Here is a 23,371-nt window from a genome sequence, read left to right on the forward strand (position 1 = left end):
CATCTAACAAATACAAAGGAAAGAAAATTCTTAACTTCAAGAAGTTAGATGAAAGGAACAAACTTGGTGCCACTTCAACCTGCATACACTGGCAAACCATATATTATTTTCACCTAAACTGCACTTTCAGTGTCCGCAACAACAAACTTACAGAAGTTAGAATACATGACCAATGTTAAAATACACTTTGTTTATCCAACCGATGATGCAGGATGCAAGAACACCATTCAGCAAATATTCTCATCAATGATTGTATCATTGTTGTTGCTTATATATAGCACTTTATCATGCCATATGCATCACTTGCTGCTCAAGCCCAATCATCATGCATTTGTGGGCATTTAGATCTTGTCTTCATGGAGATATTTCTGAACCTTTTTGCCTTTGGCACAGAGAAGTTATTCCCAAGTCAACTACTTGATCACACTTGACAATCTTTTCCATGTCCATAACAAATTTCCTCTCCATACAGTCAAGTCGGGTTTAAATGGCAGATCAAATGAGTATGCCTAAAAAGCTTATACCTAGTGATGGAAACTTTTGGAGTTTATCGGAACCCAATGTAATATTATTTTCGAGTTTGCATCTTTCCATTTGAACTATGTCAAAAATTCATGCAAGAATCTCATATCCTAGATTATGTTCACATCTATCAAATATTTTTCAAGAATGACAGTAACATAAGGCACAAAAGTTTGACAACAACTTCATCATATCTATCAAATATTTTTCATATCCTTTACTCCTCCCTTTGTCGAGGGCACTAATGTGAGAAACAAGAAGGAAGACCTTAAATTTGCTTTGCCATGTTTTCATGTTAGAAGTCATACTTTCTCCAGAAAGTTATATTTTCTAGGAAAATGAACCTCAATATCAATTTTCTTGATAGTCCACATGGATATTTTCAGTCAACTGCAGTTGAAATTTAAGGAGAAGTTGCTTATCTTGTACATATATTAGGCAAGCAAGTTAATACAAGGACATAAGGCAAACATTGACAACAAAATAAAAGGTACATAAAACTAACAAATTTTTCAGAAGATAGAATCTAAGAATAGGAAACAAAAGGAAGTGAACATAATTTCTCTTGCTTCACTAGCTATGACAATTGACTTATTTTCTGAAAGCAGTATTCAACACATATATGGTACGGATTGGATGCATTTACACAATTAGGGTGGATTTGTTCTCTCTGGACCATCCTGTTATCCTGCATCTTCACACCATTTTCCACTGAAATAAGAAAACAAACAGTGATAGTTAGATGAAGTCAAGCTTCTCGTACATGAAATCAGACAAAATAACTGAAACAAATCGAAAAATTGAGCAAAATCCTAAATTCCCAACACATCAATCCTAGTTGATAAGGAAGCATGAGAGTCAATGAAGCACCTAAATTTCTTCCAAAATTTTGGAATCACAAATTTTGGTAATGTCAAAAGAAGTAGACCTGATCTCTTCTCCTTGTTTTGACTTTTCACCTCCTAAGATTTTCTTGGAGAGCAATACTCAGCACACCGATGGTATGGATTGCTTGAATTCAGGCATGAAGGATTGACATTTTTTTCAACAATTGCAAACCCTTGATTCTCTTTATGAATCCCCCCATTTTGAGCTGCAATAGGCCCAAAAGACAAGAATGTCATAACACAATAAATAAGTCAAAAGTAAGGAACAGTTGTATTTCTTTCTTTTTTTTGGTTGTACTCCATCCTCCATTTTTCCACAGAAATCAGAAATCGAACAGCAACAGAGCACCTAGTTTTCTTATTTCAGTGGAAATAAGAAATCCGAAAAAGAAGCAGACCTGATCTCTTCTCCTTCTTTTGTCCGTTCACGGTGGGGTTTCTTGAAGAGCAGTACCCCCCACACTGATGGTATGGATTGGACGCGTTCGGGCAAGAAAGATCCACGTTTCTTTCCGCCGCTATTTTCCCTCGATCCTCCTTACGTCTATACCCAACTTGAGCTGCGCCAGCTACGAAGAAGAAAATTTAAGAGCATGAATAATCTGCAGACAGCCGACCCCAAATAGTTGTGACTTGCGATTTTGTTGTCGTTGCTGATTAATCTGAAGGAAAAAAAAAAAGCGATGATAACACTCAAGAAAAAAACCTAAGTCGAGTAAGGGACTTCGGGTATTCGATCCGTGAGATCGTCGAACGCAGTACTCCCCACACACATGGAAGGGATTGGAGGCGTTGATGCAGCCCGGATTCACCTTCCGCTCCCTCTCCATCCTCCGCCAAACTTCGATCTCCAAACAGCAGGCAATCCACCTCGAATGAGATCGGGGACTAAAAGTAGGGTCATAAACGCACCAACGGCAGGAAAAACGAAGAAAAAGAAGTCGAAGAAATCACTCGGGTCGTTGGCGGGCGGCGTGGAGCGTTTCTGTGCCGTTGAAGGTCGAAGAAATCTAGAACATCACATAGAAAAAACTTCGTTTACCCTTCTCCAACAACGTGTTTTATCGCGATTGGTTGACGACTCACAACATTGCGGGGCCCATTGTAGTTATCCCATAAAAATACGGTACGATACACGGGTGTGACGAAGAGAGATGAGAAAGTATCGGACACGACGTGGTGATTTGGGCGGGTCAAACACGGGGGCGTCAATTCTCGACCAGAGGTCGACCCATTGGCGAGAAAGTTTTGCTTGTGCTACGTCAGGTTCTTTGAGCGTGGAAGATCTCTGTTGGTAATTGGTATTTTGCTTAGAGATTGCAGCTTACTGTATCTCATGAGTTTTCTCTTCTTCTTCTTCTTTCAGTTTTTGTGATATCTGCATGCGATTCAAATCCACCATTAAGTTTCGTTACAACCAGGTGCTGATCAGAGTAAGTAGTAAAGCATTTACTTAGATCAAACCAATTGCATTCATCTAACAAAGAAATCTGCATAAATATAGTCTTCACTTCCATTCATAGTCTTCATTGCATTTGAAAGATAGCTACAGGAAGTACAGCCAGTGGCTGTATCACCACAAGGGTGATAAGTAGATGAGATTTCCCTAACTGTTGAGGAAATCTCTCTACTCTGTTGAGGGAAATCCTCTAACCCGTTGAGGAAACTTCTCCTTCTAACCTGTATATAAAGACGGAGGATATGTCAATAACATTCAACTTCTTCTTCTACAACTCATTTATCTCTTTATTTTAACATGGTATCAGAGCAGCTCCTCTTGGCGACAGCAGCATCGCCATGTGTTAGCCAAGCGGCCACAGTAGCACGCTGCCTCAAGCGGAGTCATTGAAGAAGCACCAAGACACGGATTCAGAGCCAGTGCTAACCGGTCTTGCCTTTCTTCGCCGGCCTTGCTCCCTCTCCTATTTGCTGCACCTTCCTCTTCCTTCTTCTTCGCCGGAAGGACAACGTGGTCCTTCAGCCCCACGTTGAGCAGCACCAGAGAAGACATCAGCCGCCTCCTGCACTTCTCCGGCCAGTAGCAGTCGCAACTGCTGCATCTTCCTCTATCGCAGCAGCCGCCTCCTGCACTTCTTCCCGGCCAGCAGCAGCCGCAACCGCTGCATCTTCCTTCCTCTATCGCAGCAGCTTTCATTGCCGCTTTTCTCTATACACCTAATTGCTACAGATTTCTCTCACTGCAGTTTCCTTGAGTACTGCTGCAGATTTTTGCGGTCATTTTCCGGCGAACTGCAGCCTCTACAATCTGCTGCAGCAAGCAGCAATCCACAGCAGCGAACTGCAGTCTTGAGTACCGCTGCAGTTTTTGCAGCCATCTCCCGGCGAACTGCAGTCCCTACAATCTGCAGCAGCAAGCAGCAATCCACAGCAGCTGCCGGCAGCTTTTTGGCACTGTTGTAGATTGCTCAATCTGCTACAGCAAGCAATCTATAGCAGCAGCCCCCTCCCTCATTCTCCACCTTGTGTGACCTGAGTATCACACAAGGTTCGCTGCCTTCTTCTACAAAAAAAAAAAAAAAAAAAAAAAAAAAAAAAGAAGGAAAATGTCTTCGTTCACTTCTTCTGATGTTTCAGTTCCTGTAGGGACTCCCACTTCTTGTTCTTCTACAGGGCTTATCTCCATCAATGCCGCCACGCTAATCCCCTTTAAGTTATCAAAGGGTGGCAACTATGCGTCCTGGCGAGCTCAATTCTCTAATCTTTTATTTGGATATGATTTGTTAGGTTACGTTGATGGTTCTTTCAGTTGTCCTCCGGCCATGCTCAACATCCCCGGTGATCCTAATCCAGTACCCAATCCAGCTCACAAACTATGGCTACGTCAAGATCGTCTCATTCTCCAAGCCATTCAAGCTTCAGTTGCTGGATCCGTTGCTCCCTTGATATCTTCATGTGTGACAGCTGCCGATGCATGGTCTAAACTGCAAACCACCCTGGCAAATCATTCGCGTACTCGCAAGCTCAGTCTTCTATCCAAGCTTATGGAGACAAAACAAGAGGGAAGTACTATCTCTGATTATTTACAACTTATCAAGGTTATCATCGATGACTTGGCCTTGATAGGTCATTCCCTATGTGATGAAGAGGTTGTCATTCATACCCTCAATGGTCTCGACACCGACTACAAAGAATTGGCTGCTGCAATTCGGGCACGCGACTCGCCAATCTCTTTTGAAGATCTCTATGATAAGTTGACTGACTACGAGATGTCTTTGAAGCGTGCGGACAAACTGCCTGGATCAACTGTCACAGCTCAAGTCAGTCACAAGTCTAAACGGAAGAACGCTCGGTACTCACCGAACATCACCCAAGGTGTGGCTACTACGCCTCTTGATTCTGTGAGTTCCATGCAACACCCCTCCTATCCTCCTAGTCATCCCTTCTCGCAAAGTGGCGACTCCAGCCATCATCCGTCTTGGCGTCCTGCCCTACCGAGCCATCAGAGACGGGTCGTTTGCCAACTGTGTGACAAAGTCGGCCATTCCGCTAAAGTTTGCCGGTCTCGTCTCCGCCTCCCTACTCCGTCACACTGGCCACAGGCAAATCTCCTAACTACTCCGACACCTAGCCAGTCCAATTGGATTGTCGACTCTGGTGCCTCTCATCACATCACCGCTGATCTTCAGAATTTGTCTCTTCACAATCCCTATGGCGGCAATGAAGATATCATCATCGGTGATGGTAAAGGACTTTCTATAACTCATACTGGGTCCACAACGCTTCATTCTGACTCTAATACATTTACTCTCGATGATGTTTTATGCGCCCCTCATATTACACGCAACCTCATTTCTGTTTCTCAATTTTGCAAACATAACAATACTTCCATTGAATTCTTTCCTGATTCATTTCTTGTTAAGGATTTGAGCACGGGGGCATCATTGGTCCAAGGCCCGAATAAAGACAACATTTATGAATGGCCGTCAGCCTCTCGAATGACCCAGCCCACTGTTCATTCTTCTGTTGCGGCTCCAGTTGATGTGTGGCATCGTCGGCTTGGCCATCCCTCACCCTTTATTCAGCAGAAATTATTATCTTGTCACTCTCTTCCTTTTTTTAAGTCCCCTAATTCTATGATGCATTGTGATGCTTGTCTTAGTAATAAGAGTCATCGGCAGCCTTTTGGTTCATCTTCAATTTCCTCCTCTAAACCTTTTGAAATTATATATACTGATGTTTGGGGTCCTGCTCCAATCTTATCTTTTGATAAGTTTCGATTTTATGTTATTTTTGTAGATCACTTCTCCAAGTACACATGGATATATCCTCTTTCTCATAAATCTGATGTTTCTCGCGTTTTTTCCACTTTCCAGAAGTTGGTCGAAAACTATTTTCAGTCTACCATTAAAACAGTCTACTCTGATGGTGGCGGTGAATATCAAGCCCTGGCGTCTCATCTCTCAGCTTGTGGCATTCAACACCTCAAGTCTCCTCCACATACTCCTCAACTAGTTGGTTCTGCCGAACGCAAACATCGGCATATAGTAGAAACTGGACTCACACTTTTACATCAGGCTTCCATGCCTTCAACTTTCTGGACAGCAGCCTTTCAAACTGCTGTCTACCTAATTAATCGGATGCCTACACCAGTTCTACAACACCAGTCCCCCTTTGACACACTGTTCCACAAACCCCCTAACCTTCGTAAACTCCGCGTGTTCGGTTGTTTATGTTATCCTTGGTTACGTCCCTATGCCTCTCATAAGTTAACATCCCGATCTTCTCCTTGCGTCTTTATTGGTTACTCACTTGACCATAATGCTTTCCGCTGCTATAATCTCCACACTCACAAAATCTTTGTATCACGTCACGTTATCTTTGTTGAGTCTAACTTTCCTTTCCAAACCCTTCCATATCCTGCCATACGGACTACTTCACTATCTCACTGGAGTATACCTTCGGATCAATCGGACGAGCCTCCCATGTCTTCGTCTACTTCCTCCCCTCCTGATCCGCACTATATCACTCCAGTTCAACACTTGCCCGTTTCCTCTGTTCCTACTCCACTCCACTCTTCTCCAATTGATGGGGCAATATGTTCCGAAACACAACCATCCTCTTTACCTCCTTCTCGCCCAAGTGCCCCTGACGTGTCTCCACTTGACCCGGCTTGTGCCACTGATCCTCACCCAACATTACCTCCTAATCCTGTCATGGTATTTTTAAACCTCGTCAAGTACTTAACCTACAAGCTGTCATGAATTCCTCATCCCCCAAAATTGAACCCACCACCTTCACTCAAGCCCAAAAATCTCTGCATTGGCGTATTGCCATGAGCGAGGAATATAATGCCCTCCTCCATAATTTAACATGGTATCAGAGCAGCTCCTCTTGGCGACAGCAGCATCGCCATGTGTTAGCCAAGCGGCCACAGTAGCACGCTGCCTCAAGCGGAGTCATTGAAGAAGCACCAAGACACGGATTCAGAGCCAGTGCTAACCGGTCTTGCCTTTCTTCGCCGGCCTTGCTCCCTCTCCTATTTGCTGCACCTTCCTCTTCCTTCTTCTTCGCCGGAAGGACAACGTGGTCCTTCAGCCCCACGTTGAGCAGCACCAGAGAAGACATCAGCCGCCTCCTGCACTTCTCCGGCCAGTAGCAGTCGCAACTGCTGCATCTTCCTCTATCGCAGCAGCCGCCTCCTGCACTTCTTCCCGGCCAGCAGCAGCCGCAACCGCTGCATCTTCCTTCCTCTATCACAGCAGCGAACTGCAGTCTTGAGTACCGCTGCAGTTTTTGCAGCCATCTCCCGGCGAACTGCAGTCCCTACAATCTGCAGCAGCAAGCAGCAATCCACAGCAGCTGCCGGCAGCTTTTTGGCACTGTTGTAGATTGCTCAATCTGCTACAGCAAGCAATCTATAGCAGCAGCCCCCTCCCTCATTCTCCACCTTGTGTGACCTGAGTATCACACAAGGTTCGCTGCCTTCTTCTACAAAAAAAAAAAAAAAAAAAAAAAAAAGAAAAAAAAAAGAAGGAAAATGTCTTCGTTCACTTCTTCTGATGTTTCAGTTCCTGTAGGGACTCCCACTTCTTGTTCTTCTACAGGGCTTATCTCCATCAATGCCGCCACGCTAATCCCCTTTAAGTTATCAAAGGGTGGCAACTATGCGTCCTGGCGAGCTCAATTCTCTAATCTTTTATTTGGATATGATTTGTTAGGTTACGTTGATGGTTCTTTCAGTTGTCCTCCGGCCATGCTCAACATCCCCGGTGATCCTAATCCAGTACCCAATCCAGCTCACAAACTATGGCTACGTCAAGATCGTCTCATTCTCCAAGCCATTCAAGCTTCAGTTGCTGGATCCGTTGCTCCCTTGATATCTTCATGTGTGACAGCTGCCGATGCATGGTCTAAACTGCAAACCACCCTGGCAAATCATTCGCGTACTCGCAAGCTCAGTCTTCTATCCAAGCTTATGGAGACAAAACAAGAGGGAAGTACTATCTCTGATTATTTACAACTTATCAAGGTTATCATCGATGACTTGGCCTTGATAGGTCATTCCCTATGTGATGAAGAGGTTGTCATTCATACCCTCAATGGTCTCGACACCGACTACAAAGAATTGGCTGCTGCAATTCGGGCACGCGACTCGCCAATCTCTTTTGAAGATCTCTATGATAAGTTGACTGACTACGAGATGTCTTTGAAGCGTGCGGACAAACTGCCTGGATCAACTGTCACAGCTCAAGTCAGTCACAAGTCTAAACGGAAGAACGCTCGGTACTCACCGAACATCACCCAAGGTGTGGCTACTACGCCTCTTGATTCTGTGAGTTCCATGCAACACCCCTCCTATCCTCCTAGTCATCCCTTCTCGCAAAGTGGCGACTCCAGCCATCATCCGTCTTGGCGTCCTGCCCTACCGAGCCATCAGAGACGGGTCGTTTGCCAACTGTGTGACAAAGTCGGCTTTCTTAACTCCAAATCTGACACTTCGTTGTTTCTGCGACATCATCATGGAAACACAGTGTATATTCTGGTATATGTGGATGATATTATTGTCACAGGCAACAATCCCGCCAGCATCCAAGCGTTCGTCAAACAGCTGGCAGCTCGATTCTCGCTTAAGGATCTCGGACCCTTGAGCTACTTTTTGGGCTTCGAAGCTACCTTCACATCTTCCGGTCTCCTTTTATCACAACGCAAGTACATTCAAGATTTGTTATTAAAGACAAACATGCAGGATGCAAATGCAGTTACAACCCCCATCTCTACTAGCGGTTCTCTCAAATTATCAGATGGAAGTCCTGCTACGGAACCCACTCAATACCGCCAAGTTGTTGGCTCTTTACAATACTTAGCTCTCACGCGTCCAGACATCTCATTTGCTGTGAACAAATTATCACAGTTTATGCAGCAACCATCTACTCTACACTGGTCTGCGGTTAAGAGACTTCTACGATATCTTAAAGGGACTCTAAATCATGGACTCTTTTTTCGTAAACACTCTCCACTTCGTCTTCATGCATTTGCCGATGCTGATTGGGCGGGCAATCTTGATGATAGAACATCCACATCGGGGTATATTATCTTCCTTGGTGCTCATCCAATCAGTTGGAGTTCTAAAAAGCAAAAGACAGTCGCCCGGTCTACAACTGAAGCTGAATACCGTGCCATTGCCACTACCACTGCAGAACTCAATTGGATCACGAATCTTCTCCAGGAACTCAACATCGATTCCACTCCTACAATATATTGTGATAATATTGGAGCTACCTATCTATGCGCTAATCCGGTATTCCACTCCCGCATGAAACATATTGCTATTGACTTCCACTTTGTACGTGATCAAGTTGTCCGCCGTCAACTCCGTGTTTCTCATGTTCATACAGCTGATCAATTGGCCGACTCACTTACGAAGCCTATAGCTCGTAAGCTGTTTGCATTACATCAGTCCAAGATTGGCCTCCTTGATAGGAGCACCATCTTGCGGGGGCATGATAAGTAGATGAGATTTCCCTAACTGTTGAGGAAATCTCTCTACTCTGTTGAGGGAAATCCTCTAACCCGTTGAGGAAACTTCTCCTTCTAACCTGTATATAAAGACGGAGGATATGTCAATAACATTCAACTTCTTCTTCTACAACTCATTTATCTCTTTATTTTAACAAAGGGTACCACACTTGTTCTTCACAACATGCTTCTCTTCTTCAAAGAGGGTTTTTCTCTTTTACTTGTTCGTTAATTATTAGATTCGTCCCTCCCAGTGGCAATCGGCAGCGGCGGCGGACGACTTCAGAAGGATGGCTTCCAGATCACCCGGCGGGTTCAGCCCCATGGCAGCCGCCCGGTCCCACCGCTCCATCCGGCTGAGTCCCAGGCAGGGGCCATACCTCATGTCCAGATCGAACTGCCGCAGCCTCTCCTCCTCGAATGCCACCGCCGACGCTGTCTTCCCGTGCTCCGCAATAGCCCCTACCATCGGGTCGTAAGTGGACGAGATCGGCGATGAATGTAATGCATAGTATAAGAAACTGGGGGTGGAAGAGAGGGTACCGAGGACGGGGCTTTGGTCCGGATCGGTGAAGGACAAGGCGATGGCGGCGGACTTGCCGGTGCTACTCCGCTTGAGGGTGGGCTTGGCGATTCCTCCTCTCTTCTTCTGGCGATAGAAGCCCCCCATGCCGACCGACGCCATCTCTCTCGCTCTCTCCAGACGACGGGAATGGAAGATGGCTTCCAGATTCACCTCCATTTAATGGGAGGTGGACATCGTGATTCGTGCCGCGAGTCATGATCATGTTTTTTTGAATTTTGAATCGTGGGAGAGCGTTCCGATGTGCCGCCAGAACTGCTGGCGTGAAGCATGTCCGGCCGGGCGAACTCAATCGTCCAATCTTGATCCGACTTCTAACGTGCCCAACTCCCACCTTCGATCGGCTCGGACCGGTCGGGTTAGACCAGGTTAAAGTGGCCAACACGGCTCTCGTACATATAAGCTATTGAAAAGCTGCATTCAGTGTTCCCCATCCTCCTTAGGCAGGTGCAAAACATTCACCTCATCACGGACCAAAGGACACACCTTGCACCAAAGTGATCTAACTTGGGTTAAGAAAGTGACACTTATAGTAAGTAGACACCATAGAAGCTAAGAGATGAAGCCTTACAAGCATCCTCTATCTTATTCTTTTCCTGCACCAATTCCAGATTTGATGATGATGATTGTATGTGGTTCAATTTCTCTTCAAATCTTGTGGAGAGTTAATTAAGAATAATTAAATATCTATTATTTTAGGGTTAATTAATAATTAAAATAAATAAGAAAAAAATATTAAATATTATGGATAATATAATAGAAAAAAACACTCCATAGGATGCTTTTCATAATTTATGCTATGATAGCCCTAAGATGGTAAACGAATAAATATTCCCTTGTCCTATAAATATATTTTGATAGTTTATATAAGTTTTGAAAGTGAATATACATACTCAAGTTTGGTTTAAATTTTTTTATAAAATCATCTAAAAAATACAACAGAGTCATTATTAATGTTATTAATATAATATTTGTTTGCTATATTAATAGATTAAGATAAGTTTGATAAGCTTCATGCTTAAATGACGAAAATTCTAAAATATTCTAAAATAAGAATAATGGAATTACTATGTATATCATATTCGTCTGCTATGTTAAAAAGATCAAGCAAGGTTGAACAAAAAATATAGTATTTCACTTGTAAATGAGATTGTTGCAATTGAATGAAACGCGATTCATTTAAGAGTATAATACGATAATGTTTGTTCATAAGGTAGTGATTTTATTAGTTTTTCTAGTTTTTGTTGATTTAGAGGCTTTTATATTCCAACTTTGTTTGTTTTTTCATCTTAATTCTACAATTGAGTGTAATATATCTCATTTATAAGTATAACACTAGAAAATTTATCGACTCATCTCAAACTCTCACGAGTAATTAAAACATGATAAAAATAGTTATTCTATTAGTTACTCAATCATGATAATTTTAGAGATTTTTAAAGTTCAATTTGGTAGAATGAATTGGTTTAGTTTATTTATGATCATGATTCTTTTTTCAAATTTTAGTATATTCCTATTGGTATATACTAAATATTTGAGTAAATTCTTCTTGATATATCCTCCACATAATGCTTATGAGTAAAAACAGATTATAGGGGCTTAAACATAAATTATCAAACTTTAAATATTCCTAAATTATCCCTTTATAAATAAACATATATGCTCTTAATTTATAATTTAATTTTAATAAAATATTTTCACTCAATACCGACAATCCTATTTTCTTCTCGTCCTCAATCTCATAATTCTCTTAATCATCCAAGGTGACGTAAAATGACGAAAAAAGATATATGATAAAATAAGATAAACTGAAAATCAAAGAAGAGATGAGAAATATTTTTTGATATTTGTTATAATAATTTATAATTTTTAAGACTAATGTAATAGTCCATAATATACCATATTCTAAGTCAGTTGTATTAACTTAAAAAATGTGACATTTATAGGGTCATGAGAAAAAAAAAGGATCTAAACAAAATTAAAAGGATTATGAATAATAAATATTATTTTATTACTTTTTTAAAAAATATAAAATAATAAAGTGATTGTGAACAGTAGAAAGAGTAAGCTCCGTATTACGCGTGTAGGTTTTGCATGTAGTAGTACTTTGTCGGAAGCACAAGTATCAAAGTTGTAGCACATAAATGACTATACTACGTATACAACATAACATGCTGTTTGGGGGGTTTCAGATGGATCCAATTAGATCAGGACTCTGCTGGAGTGCAGATTGGACTCGAATTAGATCTATCTTGATCGAACCAAACCGGATTCGAGCTCAATCAAGAGCGACGGCGTAAGCATTAGCTTTGGCTTGGGGTGGGTCGTCGGGTTGGCGCCCACATGGAGCCACAAGAACCACGAGCCGCGCGCCAAATATCTCCTGCAACCAATGGCGCCTCTCCCTCCCATATCTCCTGCCTTGCTCACGCACACACATTACACCGGAGGAAGAGAGACGGAGTAACCACCACGTCGGCAGCAGCTTCTCCCCTCTCGCTCAGTTCTCACCGCTCGTCTCCGCGATCGCCACGCTCTGGTGCGTCCTCTTCCTTCTCAATCTCCCTCTCCTACAGAGATCGGATGCCGATTGGATTTGGTATTTCGTGCGGATCGTTCCATCCGTCTGCTTTCTTCCGCCCTTTTAGGTCGTACGTGTTGGTAATTGCGTGGAAAACGGCTCGTTCTTGATGTTTCTGTGATCAATCTGCAGTTCAAGCTGGATGATGGCAACATCAGCAGTCGTTGGATTAAGCACGGGAAAGAGGCTTCTGACCTCTTCATTCTGTCCCACCGACCTCGCCGAGAAGTTATTCCCCATTCTGGATCAAACTACGCTGCCATTTCCAGCGGCCTCCACGAAGTCCGTCGTAGTTGCACAAAAGCCCTCCCCATTCAGGCCGAATGCCCCACCGACCAGACACGTACCGATCATCAAGGCACTGAAAGAGCATGTCCATACCTTGGCCCCTTCACCTAGTGATCTCGAATCCTCTCTGGAGGCCCTCATCTTGCTACAGAAGTCTATGTTGGAGAAGCAATGGGAACTCCCGTTCACGCAGATGACAACTGTTGCTGCTCCTGGAAACGGCTGCCGGGTGCCCGAAATCGCTCGCTCCGGGATATCTGCTCGTGAGAGGAGAATGATTTCGAGAAGGAAATGTATTGGTCATAGGGATGCCATGGCACCTGCAAGCAGAGTGAGACAGCTTCGATCTTGTGTTAGCCCTGAGCTGCTTAACTCCGATGCCAGTGGTTATGTCAGAGGAACCGTCAGTGAGAGCTTGCTTACACACGCAGAGGTCGTGAATCTGTCGAAGAAAATAAGAGCTGGTATGCGTGTAGAGGAACACAGGTCAAGGTAAGTAATTCTTTCTCATTCAAGTTGTTATTTACCATCTTATGTTTTATGTTTGTTCGAACATTAGGGACTGAGGAAGAACTCAGCAAATTACATCCTCATTTTAGCTCTATTCTACTTGACCAAACAAGAAATCTACCAATGACCTGTCTATCTTGTGCAATTGCCATTGTGCTCAGTCCAATAGTTGTTCTTGTTAAACTTGTGAGCTCCACCGAGTGCTTTTTTGCCTATTTTTGGAGCATTATTAGCACATAATGTCCTAAAAGAGATTGTTCTTTTATAACTGTAGAAGCCATTCATTTATATATAGAGGAGCACAGGTCGGGTCAAAGTAGGTAGTTTTTTCTCATGAAAAATTGTTGATTAACATCTCATATTTTATGTTTGTTTGAGCATCGAGAAAGACTAAGAACTTTGCAAATTACATCATTGTTTATAGCTTTATTTTAGTTAATCAAACAAGAAATGAAGCAATGATCTGTTTATATAGTGCAATTACCATTGTGCTCATGTTCAATATCACTAGTTGAACCAATCAAGTGTGCCTTTAGCCTGTATTTGGAGCTTAGGAGAGGTTGTTCCTTTATAAGTACAGAACATATTCATTTGATGAGGTTGAACAAGCGAACAGCTGCGTAGCCTTAGTCTATCTATGGAACGAGTTTTGTTTCTTCGTTCCTCCTCTTGCTAACTAATACAACTTTTCTCTCTAAGAAACCTGTTCTATATAATTGAAGTTCTCTCTTTTACAACAAGGTCACAGCTTACCATTTCTAAGACAATCAACCTCAATTTGGCTTTCTAAATCATGTAGATGACACCACATGTTATTGTCATTTTCTTGCTGTTGCTTCCTCCTCTTCCGATTATTGTACGACTGAACTACTTTGGTTTCAGACTGAAGGAAAAAATGGGATATGAGCCAACCGACAAGCAACTGGCTTCTTCACTGAGGATGTCGCGTGCTGAACTGCACACAAAAATGATCGAGTGTTCTCTGGCAAGGGAGAAGCTTGCGATGAGCAATGTCCGTCTGGTGATGTCTATTGCCCAAAAGTATGAAAACATGGGGACTGCAATGGCCGATCTTATCCAGGTAAACCTCCATTCTACTGGCTTTACAGTAGTCCTGTATTTACATGTCGTCACACCAGCATACAAGTCTTTCTACTGCCAAACTAATTGCGTGTGTCGCAGGGTGGCTTGATTGGGCTTCTTCGTGGGATAGAAAAGTTTGATGCTTCCAAGGGCTTCAAAATTTCTACTTATGTGTACTGGTGGATCCGGCAGGTGAGTTGTTTAGCTGTAATATTTTACAGTTCAACACATGAATGATCATGGAGGTCAGCTGAATTTGTATACACACGAGCAGAAATGATAACAAGGCAAACGATAAATTCATAGCTCAAGCTTTGCTTCATGACATGGTGCTTCCTCCTTACAAGATTTTAGACATGTACTCTTCAGTATCCTTCAAACTCTGAGCCTTATATCATGGAAGATCCTATTTCAGCATTATTATACATGCTTATTTGGTCCAATTGTTTAGTCTATTGTTGAACATCAATTTGATTCCAGACTTCAGTGAAGAAATCTTTCTTCTTACCAGGGTGTCACAAGAACATTGTTCAAGAACTCCAGGACTTTAAGACTGCCTGCTCATTTACATGAAAGACTCGGTTCAATTAGGCATGCAAAGATCAGACTGGAAGAGAAGGGAATTGCACCATCAATTGACGTGAGTTAAACTTTATCATACTGCTCAATGGTTTTCCCTTTTTACTTTCATGCCCTGTTTTATTGCAACATCTTGTTTCTGGGCATTTTTTAGGTCAAAATTAATCAAGATAACCTTTCATGCTATTCCAGTTCTTTTGTCATTTCATCATCATTTTGGCTGTTCTGATTTATCAAGCTTCAATAACACTGGTCGTAACTAGCTTTTCTTCTTCATGGTCTTGAGCATGACAGTGATCTCTCTCTCTCTCTCTCTCTCTCTCTTCAACCCCCAAGACTAAAATCCATAACAATTTTTATATTCAGATCAGGAATCTTATTGGTAGGGAAATCAATTTACATAAACCTTGCTACAGTATTAAGGCATCAGTGTAGAAGTGGAGTTTACCTTTGTGTAGAATTCTTTTACAAGGGACTAACTTCTCTCCTTTTCAGAAACTTGCCGAGTCCCTGAACATGTCACAGAAGAAAGTAAGGAATGCCACACAGGTATAAGTTTAGTTTTCATCCATTTTATGCACTTCTTCTGTTTGATCCAGATCTTGTGAGTAGCTAGTTTGTTCCTCACATTAAATGGTTAGAGATGCAGGCTGCGAGTATAGTACTTTCTATCGATAGAGAAGCCTTCCCCTCCCTGAATGGCCTTCCTGGCAAGACTCTCCACAGTGTAAGTATTGCTTCTCGATTTCTCTACATGCAATATCTATTATCTTTATCCATTCACATTGTTTCATAACACCATTTCTTTCCCTCCAGTATATTGCAGATAGGAACCTCGAAAACAATCCCTGGCATGGTTTTGAGGAATGGTCTCTCAAGGTACTTGAAAGAATCTGCTTTTACCATTCATTGCCCATCTTCCATTATAATAAGCAATTCATTACTAAACAAGATTTCATGATATATCTCCCTCATGCAATCATGGTATTCACATGTTAATCCTTTTTGTCAGGATGAGGTCGACAAGCTCTTATACATGACACTCAGCAACCGAGAGAGAGATATCATAAGCCTCTATCATGGTATCGACAATGAGTGTCATACATGGGAAGACATCGGCAAAAAGTAAGTAGTATATTCATGTCAAATAAATATCTAGTTTTTGTTGCTTGTTCTGGACTTACAATTTGGACACTGATAGGAGCATGTTCTCTAAATGAAGAGAATGCATGTTGAGCATGCTTTCTTTGGCCTGTGCCACTGATAGGAGAAATTGGATTTATTTTTACTGGAATTGCAGTCTCAGAATTATAGGTCCCTTGCTAGTCATTGCAACAGTGCATAAGAGCTCAAACCTCATGCTTCGGTTAAGTATTCAAATAATCGATACTAGTTAGTAACATCTTAAAAATTTTGGACTTAAAGCTCTAACCAAACTCCTACTTCTGTCCACTCCTTTTTCTTGCACTATCATGTCAGTAGACCACATAGACATGTTTTGTAAGTTCTCCCCTAAGAAGTAAGGGAAGTGTTTTCATGCTCCAAACTAGTCATGCAAGACTAAGAAATGGAGTGTCCTTGCAAAGTTTGGAAATAAAGTATTTTTCCCTACATCTGACTGTGGATGCCATAAGCCAGTGTGATGCAAAAGATATACAAACCTAAAAAATGGCTAAGATAACACTAATATTTTTATCATCATAATGAATTTTAAGTGACGTTATAAAAATCAAACGGACTTTCAACTAAGGCAAGTTTTTAGGTTTTGCAAGGATACAAATATATATTAAACTTGAATTCAGAGGGATAAGTATAGAAGTCAACTGTTTAGGGAGATATATATAAGTTCTTAAGGGGGAAAAAAAGAAAAGGTCTCTAAACTCTAAATTGGAAGATTCTTTGGTTCCCTTGCTGGGGGATGAAGAAAGGTTCTAGGATGATAGTGTTAGTTTAACTCTCTTGATGCTTGTCTGCATGCGTGTTATCTCTATTTCAACTGTCACCTATGGTCTTCTACATTTGATCATGAGTTGGTATATATCCCTTGACAATAAGTTCCTGTAATGATGGGGAAGGTGTTGATGTGCTTTCTTCTTCATATTTTAACAACATAAATCATTTGTTCATCAGACAAGTGTGATAGTGGTGATGACACAATACATGAATTTGGCATGGCAGCAATTCACAAACATGCATGTGTAAAGAGATGTGTTCTCGATGCTTACTTGCTAACAGCCGAGATCTCTTCACTAGGTTTGGTTTGTCAAGAGAGCGTGTCAGGCAAGTGGGGCTTGTTGCCATGGAGAAGCTGAAGCATGCGGCAAGAAGAAGAAAATTAGAGGCAATGTTGGTAAAACAATGAACGACATTATACTGGCTTGGCTCACACTTACCTGTGCATATGAAAACAACAGGACACATGCGGCAAGAAGAAGAAAATTGGAGGCAATCTTGTTAGAACATTGAAATGATTCGTATTGTATGAGAACAGAAGGAAACATGTATCTCTAAATTTATTTTACACCGAGGAGTATTTATACATGTACATGCTTGACTGGAGAGTTCTAATGTGAAGGCAATTAGATATACACACTGTCACAATAATTTTTGCTTCATTTGTGTGTTTGTTCTCTGACATGGCCTATTCGTATGCATGCCTACCTTAAGATGTAAGAAAAATATAGAAAAGGTTGGCCTAATATTCTTGTAATTAGATCTGACTCTGAGGTTTGTTTCACTCACAGAATGTATGCTATTGATTCTGTAAAATGTAGATTAAGAGAATACATCAATCGATAGAAGCATCGAAACTTGTCAGGAAAAGATCCAAACTTTTCATGTTGCAAACAAGATGTTGTTCGGAAATGACCCAAATCTGATATCGAAAGGTAAAGAAAGGAGCAGAAAAGAGATAACCCTAAAAACTGCGAGAAACGGGAAGACGTCCGAGAAGAAGGAAAAGAAACAACCTATTGGGCCCAATGAAACCGGGGCCTCTTCGACGACCTCCAGACCTCAAAGCCCTAGAAATCGGAAGAAGAAGAAGAAGAGAAGAAGGCCTGGCCCGAGACGCCAGAGAGGATCTCGTATTCCAAGAAGAAGGCGACGACGTCGACCTCGTCGTCGTCTCCGCCAGCGTACGTCGGAGTCGCCGCCATGGCTGGCCGAAACCCTTGTAAGAGAGAGAGAGAGAGAGAGACTGCAGAGGTGAGCGAAAACTCCACAGGCTTCACGCTAATGTCTTACGCGCCGTGGCGGCGTTAGGGTGACCGTTGGATGAGGAGATACACCCACACAAGAACCTTTGATCGTTTGATCTACCACGTAAGACACACGCGTGTTATCTCACAGTGTAGCGTCAGTCCGTATATATGTATGCTTTTATATAGCAGCCTAAATTACTAAGCCGAGTTTGAAATATCAATGATACTGCATTTAGTCTCCATCCGACATCAAACGGCACTCACGACACCCGACAGCGAAACGACGCCTCCGCAAACGCGCAGAAGGAGAGAGAGAGAGAGAGAGAGAGAGAGAGAGAGAGAGAGGAGGTCAAGAAAGGAAATCATCCGCAACCCTATGAAGAGCGGGAAGAAGAAGCCCGAAACTACGGTGGAGGAAGGCGACGGAGTTGAGGAGCGCAGAGGCGACGCCGGAGGAGAAGAGGAGAAAGGAGGACGAGAAGAAGAAGGGGAGAGGTTGGGGAAGGAGGAGGAACGAGGTGAGGTTCCGAGACTGGAGGAAGGTTTCTACGAGATCGAAGGCATCAGGAAGAAGCGAGTGCGCAAGGGTCAAATCCAATACCTTATCAAATGGTAAGAACCTCTCTCTCTCTCCAATCCCCCTCGTTTGTAATCCTTTAGGGATTTTTGCGTGGATTGCTCAGCCCTCTTCTTGTTGGACCGAAGGCGAGGATGGCCGGAGACTGCCAACACCTGGGAGCCCTTCGAGAACATTCAATCCTGTGCCGATGTCATCGAAGCATTCGAAGAGAGGTCAGCCTTTCCCCGTCGCCGCTTTAAAAAAATAGCTCTTTGTGGAGGACTTCTCCTTCTTGTTGTACATCTTTTACTTTCTTTTTTTGGCGAACATGAGATCTTCCGATGGGCGGGCAGGTCGAGGTCGCCGAGGTCGCGGAAACGCAAGCGGAGGCCCGGCGGTCCGTATGGCATGGCGGCCCACAAGAAGCGCTCCATCGAGACCGAGGAATCAAAAACGGCACCGAATCAGAACTTACCGACTCAGAATGGTGCCAGTGGCACGGCGGTGGCGTGTGCAGATGCTGATAAAACCCATGAGCAAGTTGGAAAGAGAGTGGTTGTGGACGAGGAGGTAGGAGACTTGAAAAAGAAGACAAGGACAGAGAAAGTCAAGGCGATCACTTCTAGAAGTAGACGGGGTGATGGACAGAACCCGGAGCTTCTTAATTCAGCAGATCAGATAGAGACCAATGGGCACGATTCTGTGAAACCTTCTGGGGGGCAGGAGGACGGTTCCATGGATGGGTTCTCAAAGGTTGAAAGTACTCAGGCTTCTCAGGGCAATGTAGCAACCGGTGCAAAGAGGAGGAAATCTGGGTGTGTGAAGAGGTTCCAGCAAGGTTCTGCAACAGGTCATTGGGACGAGCAAAAGAACGCATCTGTGAGGAGGGAAACTGGATCTGGTGGCAAAGGTGAGAAATCAGGGAATAAAAACGTTGTTTCTGAATTAGACAACAAGAATAAGTTGGATGATACTGGAAAGCCACCTTCAATCACAAAGCTCCTAGTGCCAGTTCGCTTCTTTGCTTCCGTGACAAACAATGTGCAGCAAGTGTCTATAACGTTCAAGGCTCTAAGGTGAGATTCTGTAGAAGTGGCTACTTTACCTCTTTTGAAGTCATCACTGTGGTTGCATTAGTTATTCATCTAGAATCTAGATCCATTACTTTGGATATTTACTAAAGTTTTACCAAGAAATTTGAACATAACAAGCTTCTGTCTTGGCGTTTTCTTGAAGGTTTAACTGAAACACATCTTGCAGTGAACCTTTTGTAATTTTGCAGTTTGCAATGTGATAATTATATCAGCATCAATAGCATTGGTGTCTAATCGTTTATAGAAGGAGGATTAAATTTCTCATGTCTTGGGATCAGTTCCTTTTAGGACTTTGGTGAGTCTTGATGCCACATTTAAGTTTAGAAATTGAGTTTGATTTGTACTTTCTATTTTTATGATATTTATCTTGATTTTGTAGTCATTATAGGACTGATTATAATAACTGCTTTCAAGATATAACATCCTCACACAACATTTCTTATTCTTTATAAAGAGTCTAAAAGACCTCAAACTTATGAATAAAAGTGGCTGTGTTTGAATTGTTAGGGTTTGCAAATAAATGGTTGTCTTTCCTTTAATCTATGTTGAAATTCCCTGATATATTTAAAAACAGTTGTCCTCTTTTACCTGAACAATGATTATGTATGATCAGAAGTTTGTTTGTGCAACTTTTATCATGATAATTTGTAAACTTTTTGTAGCTAGGTGGCTTGGTATCTCTCACATCCCTTTTGTTTATCTGTTACTCTTTATTTCTCTCCTTAATTAAATATAAAACTCAATTAGCAAGAATTAAATAATTTAGGCATGGGCAAGCCAATACCTTTCTGTCATGCGTCATCACTGTGTTGTTTGGCAAAGGCCAAATCGTAGCCGTATATGCCGCTACTGTTCTTCTCACAATGCATCTTTATCCGTGCCTAGAAGCGTGACAAACCCCGTTAACTAGCATCTATTTTCTCTTCTGTACTGTTTTATTCGTTCAATTATCCCTATATTTACCTATCTTGGACAATAATAAATTCTTTCCTCTTCTAAGATCTGATTCTGTTTATATATTCTTTGGTATTGGTGTTTTCTTCAAGCTGACATCGTACTGCAGCTGTCTAAGATTCCCTTGTCTCCATGGTTTAGGTCTGATCAACCATCAATCTTATCATATCTGAGCCTTTGTTTTCTTGTGCTGCTAATTTTTTTTAACATGAGATGCGCCCTTTACTTTTTAAATTTTAGTGTCTGCAATTCAATAATTTCAGAATGACTTTTGGTTTTACCTTGAAGTGATATGAGTTCGATGCATAAGATCACAAAAGATGTCTTAGTTTGTTAAGATACACTATACTAATAGGAGGATTTTTTTTTGCTAGTCAATGGTTTATGGCACTGGAGGCATCTCAGAATGTGTTGGCATGATGCATGTTGATACTGATGTATCTGCATAAGCTCTTAGTCAACCTGATAATGTATTAGCTTGATGCATGTCAATTAGCTTGGACTAGCACCAAAATTGATGCTGCAGTATGATGCTTGAGAAATAGTGAATCGTGAATGCTTTAGTGAAATGAGGAGATTGCTTGATTAGTTTACAAACAAGATCATTAGAAAGATTCTTTTATCACAGATTCACAGGGTAATTCAAGGAGCCTCCACTGCAAAACATTAAATATTATTTTTGTATTTTATTTTGGGATTAGTTTACTTATTCACTTGTTTTTATTGTTCATTCGAACATCCCCTTGATCCATAGGGAGAAGCCTAGTTGATTGTTGATAATAATGGCATGCATAAAAAATTTCTGTGTTTTGGCTTCCATGTCAATTATCATTCTGGACTTTATAGTTACCAATGTGGACAATGTGAAAGAAATAATTGTGAGATAGATTGTCAATTTGGTCCAACAAGTTGTTGCAGTTTGGATCTATCCAGAAACTTGCTTTTTCTGGTTAAGCCAACATTAACTATGCAGATAAATTATTCTTATAGACTGACCTGTTTGATTCTTGGTTGTAGTGGCATGCATTAAACTTTTCCATGTTTGTTTGTCATAGCTTGTATTTCCTGTACATTCAAATGCGAAAAGGTTAGAAGAACTAATCCTAGAATAGATTATCAAATTGCTTCAGACTGTTGGTAGCTTTTATATGCTAAAGTGAAATTCTGTAGTTCCTTTATGTTTTAATTGTCATTTACAGGATCATTACTTTTCATTTATCCATACTAAATACACAAATTTTGGTGTTTCTATTTGATCTCTTTCTTAAAGGAATCAGAAATTTTGGGTTCATTGAACTGAACCTGATGTATCTGCTAATTATGTTTACAGGTGTAATTGCTAAAAATAGCAGGCAACACTCGCACTCCCATTGTCAATTATCTAACACTTGTTTCGTGTTCTTCTATAGATCTGATGGAAAAGAAGTATTCGTGGATGACAAAGAACTAAAAGCTACCAACCCATTATTGGTATGATGCATATAGTCTGTTCATTCCTTGGTGTATTTTTCCAGACATTTGGTTGAATGTTTCAATCAAGCTTTTTAATGTGACAGCTAATCAGTTTCTATGAGCAACATCTTCGCTATAGTCCAAATCAATGATCCCTTCATAAAAGGGTTGAATATTCATTCATCAAGCTTGCTGGAGCTGAAGAACATGATGCATAGGTTCCCGATGCCTCAACCTTGTACTCGGCACAGTTTTGTATGTAGAACATTACTCCGACTTGAACTAGTTTTCTTGGCTTCTCAGACCAAAGCCTTCTCCCATGCTCTAAGCTTGTGTTCTTTTGCAACATCGGCAACCAACCAGCTGTTGTGTTTCAGAATCAGATATTGTCTGTATCCCTTACATGCTATATGGTTGTGTACATAACTCTATGATCCAATTTTGAGACACTGATAGATCCAACCAAAGGTTCTGCACACTTGACAGAATTTGCCATTAGGATGATATATGATTTCATATTATAAGATCTGCAGTGGAAGAATTACTTTGTTAAACACCAGAGTTTAATCTTCGATACATTGATTCATTAATCCAAAAAAGAAATCTTAGCTTAATCAAGGTTGGAAGCTAATCTCTGTTCATAAGTTTATTTGTCAGTGGATGAATCAGGAAAAATTATTCTTGTTGCAGATTCCTTACAGGGTGACGAGCCAGCCAATTTCCTCAGCACATTACAGGTAAAAATGCTAAACCATTTCATGTTCAGAATAAGATTTTAAAGGATATTAATTCCATACTCGACTGTAGTGGCATATATATATATATATATATATACTCGATTGTAATGCCATTCATTATATATCAAATTAATTTAAATAAAAAAGATGGACGGTGGAGATTAAAAGACGATGTAGAATGGACGGTTTTGGATGAACTCGTTATGGCTTTCCTGTCCAGCGCACTTGCATAGAGAAAATTATGCGCCTGGATAACGAAACTTCGTTCATCCATCACAGCCACTGGTATGTTTGATTTGAAATTACGTGGACGATTGAGATGAAAGGAGGGGGATACGATGGGCGGTTTTGGAAGCTCTTTT

At 41.5% G+C, this 23,371-nt stretch overlaps 3 protein-coding genes and 1 long non-coding RNA gene across 7 annotated transcripts; 2 read left to right on the forward strand and 2 right to left on the reverse strand.

The window, feature by feature from the left end:
• Positions 1–918: 918 nt before the first annotated feature.
• LOC135597079 (uncharacterized) lies at positions 919–2,409 on the reverse strand. Its single transcript, XR_010481105.1, has 4 exons — positions 2,116–2,409; positions 1,808–1,978; positions 1,451–1,615; positions 919–1,233 (listed from the first exon to the last, which is right to left on the reverse strand). It is a non-coding gene; the product is annotated as an uncharacterized LOC135597079 (long non-coding RNA).
• A 7,203-nt stretch (positions 2,410–9,612) lies between these two features.
• On the reverse strand, positions 9,613–10,085 carry LOC103970676 (uncharacterized). Its single transcript, XM_009384552.3, has 2 exons — positions 9,930–10,085; positions 9,613–9,848 (listed from the first exon to the last, which is right to left on the reverse strand). Exons 1-2 carry the CDS (start codon positions 10,069–10,071, stop codon positions 9,622–9,624), a joined length of 369 nt encoding a protein of 122 aa, XP_009382827.2. The 5' UTR covers positions 10,072–10,085; the 3' UTR covers positions 9,613–9,621.
• Positions 10,086–12,348: 2,263 nt separating this feature from the next.
• On the forward strand, positions 12,349–17,596 carry LOC103970677 (RNA polymerase sigma factor sigA-like). Its single transcript, XM_009384553.3, has 10 exons — positions 12,349–12,508; positions 12,683–13,330; positions 14,231–14,429; positions 14,531–14,623; positions 14,943–15,071; positions 15,506–15,559; positions 15,660–15,737; positions 15,827–15,889; positions 16,023–16,135; positions 17,264–17,596. Exons 2-10 carry the CDS (start codon positions 12,693–12,695, stop codon positions 17,370–17,372), a joined length of 1,476 nt encoding a protein of 491 aa, XP_009382828.2. The 5' UTR covers positions 12,349–12,508; positions 12,683–12,692; the 3' UTR covers positions 17,373–17,596.
• Positions 17,597–18,440: 844 nt separating this feature from the next.
• LOC135597080 (chromo domain-containing protein LHP1-like) lies at positions 18,441–22,748 on the forward strand. Of its 4 annotated transcripts, none has more exons than XR_010481107.1 (5): positions 18,441–18,825; positions 18,919–19,848; positions 20,033–20,161; positions 22,230–22,290; positions 22,377–22,748. XR_010481107.1 is itself a non-coding variant. In XM_065089543.1 (5 exons), exons 1-5 carry the CDS (start codon positions 18,590–18,592, stop codon positions 22,422–22,424), a joined length of 1,155 nt encoding a protein of 384 aa, XP_064945615.1. In that variant the 5' UTR covers positions 18,445–18,589; the 3' UTR covers positions 22,425–22,748. The 4 variants fall into 4 exon arrangements, 2 of the variants coding, with proteins under 2 accessions (XP_064945614.1, XP_064945615.1); XR_010481106.1 differs by having other exon boundaries at positions 20,055–20,161; XM_065089543.1 differs by lacking the exon at positions 20,033–20,161 and having other exon boundaries at positions 18,445–18,825; positions 18,919–19,005; positions 19,126–19,848.
• The last annotated feature ends 623 nt before the right edge of the window (positions 22,749–23,371 follow it).

This window comes from Musa acuminata, chromosome BXJ1-11 (assembly GCF_036884655.1).
Source record: "Musa acuminata AAA Group cultivar baxijiao chromosome BXJ1-11, Cavendish_Baxijiao_AAA, whole genome shotgun sequence".
Lineage (NCBI taxonomy): Eukaryota > Viridiplantae > Streptophyta > Magnoliopsida > Zingiberales > Musaceae > Musa > Musa acuminata.

Excerpts from the sequence above, each read along its gene's own strand:
- LOC103970676 (XM_009384552.3), bottom strand. The coding sequence starts at position 10,071 with ATGGCGTCGGTCGGCATGGGGGGCTTCTATCGCCAGAAGAAGAGAGGA. Across the intron at positions 9,849-9,929 it reads GGACCAAAGCCCCGTCCTCG|GGGCTATTGCGGAGCACGGG; the intron begins GTACCCTCTCTT and ends ACCCGATGGTAG.
- LOC103970677 (XM_009384553.3), top strand. The coding sequence starts at position 12,693 with ATGATGGCAACATCAGCAGTCGTTGGATTAAGCACGGGAAAGAGGCTT. Across the intron at positions 14,430-14,530 it reads CAATGGCCGATCTTATCCAG|GGTGGCTTGATTGGGCTTCT; the intron begins GTAAACCTCCAT and ends CGTGTGTCGCAG. Across the intron at positions 15,738-15,826 it reads CTGGCAAGACTCTCCACAGT|TATATTGCAGATAGGAACCT; the intron begins GTAAGTATTGCT and ends CTTTCCCTCCAG.
- LOC135597080 (XM_065089542.1), top strand. The coding sequence starts at position 18,590 with ATGAAGAGCGGGAAGAAGAAGCCCGAAACTACGGTGGAGGAAGGCGAC. Across the intron at positions 19,849-22,229 it reads ATAACGTTCAAGGCTCTAAG|ATCTGATGGAAAAGAAGTAT; the intron begins GTGAGATTCTGT and ends GTTCTTCTATAG. Across the intron at positions 22,291-22,376 it reads AAGCTACCAACCCATTATTG|CTAATCAGTTTCTATGAGCA; the intron begins GTATGATGCATA and ends TTAATGTGACAG.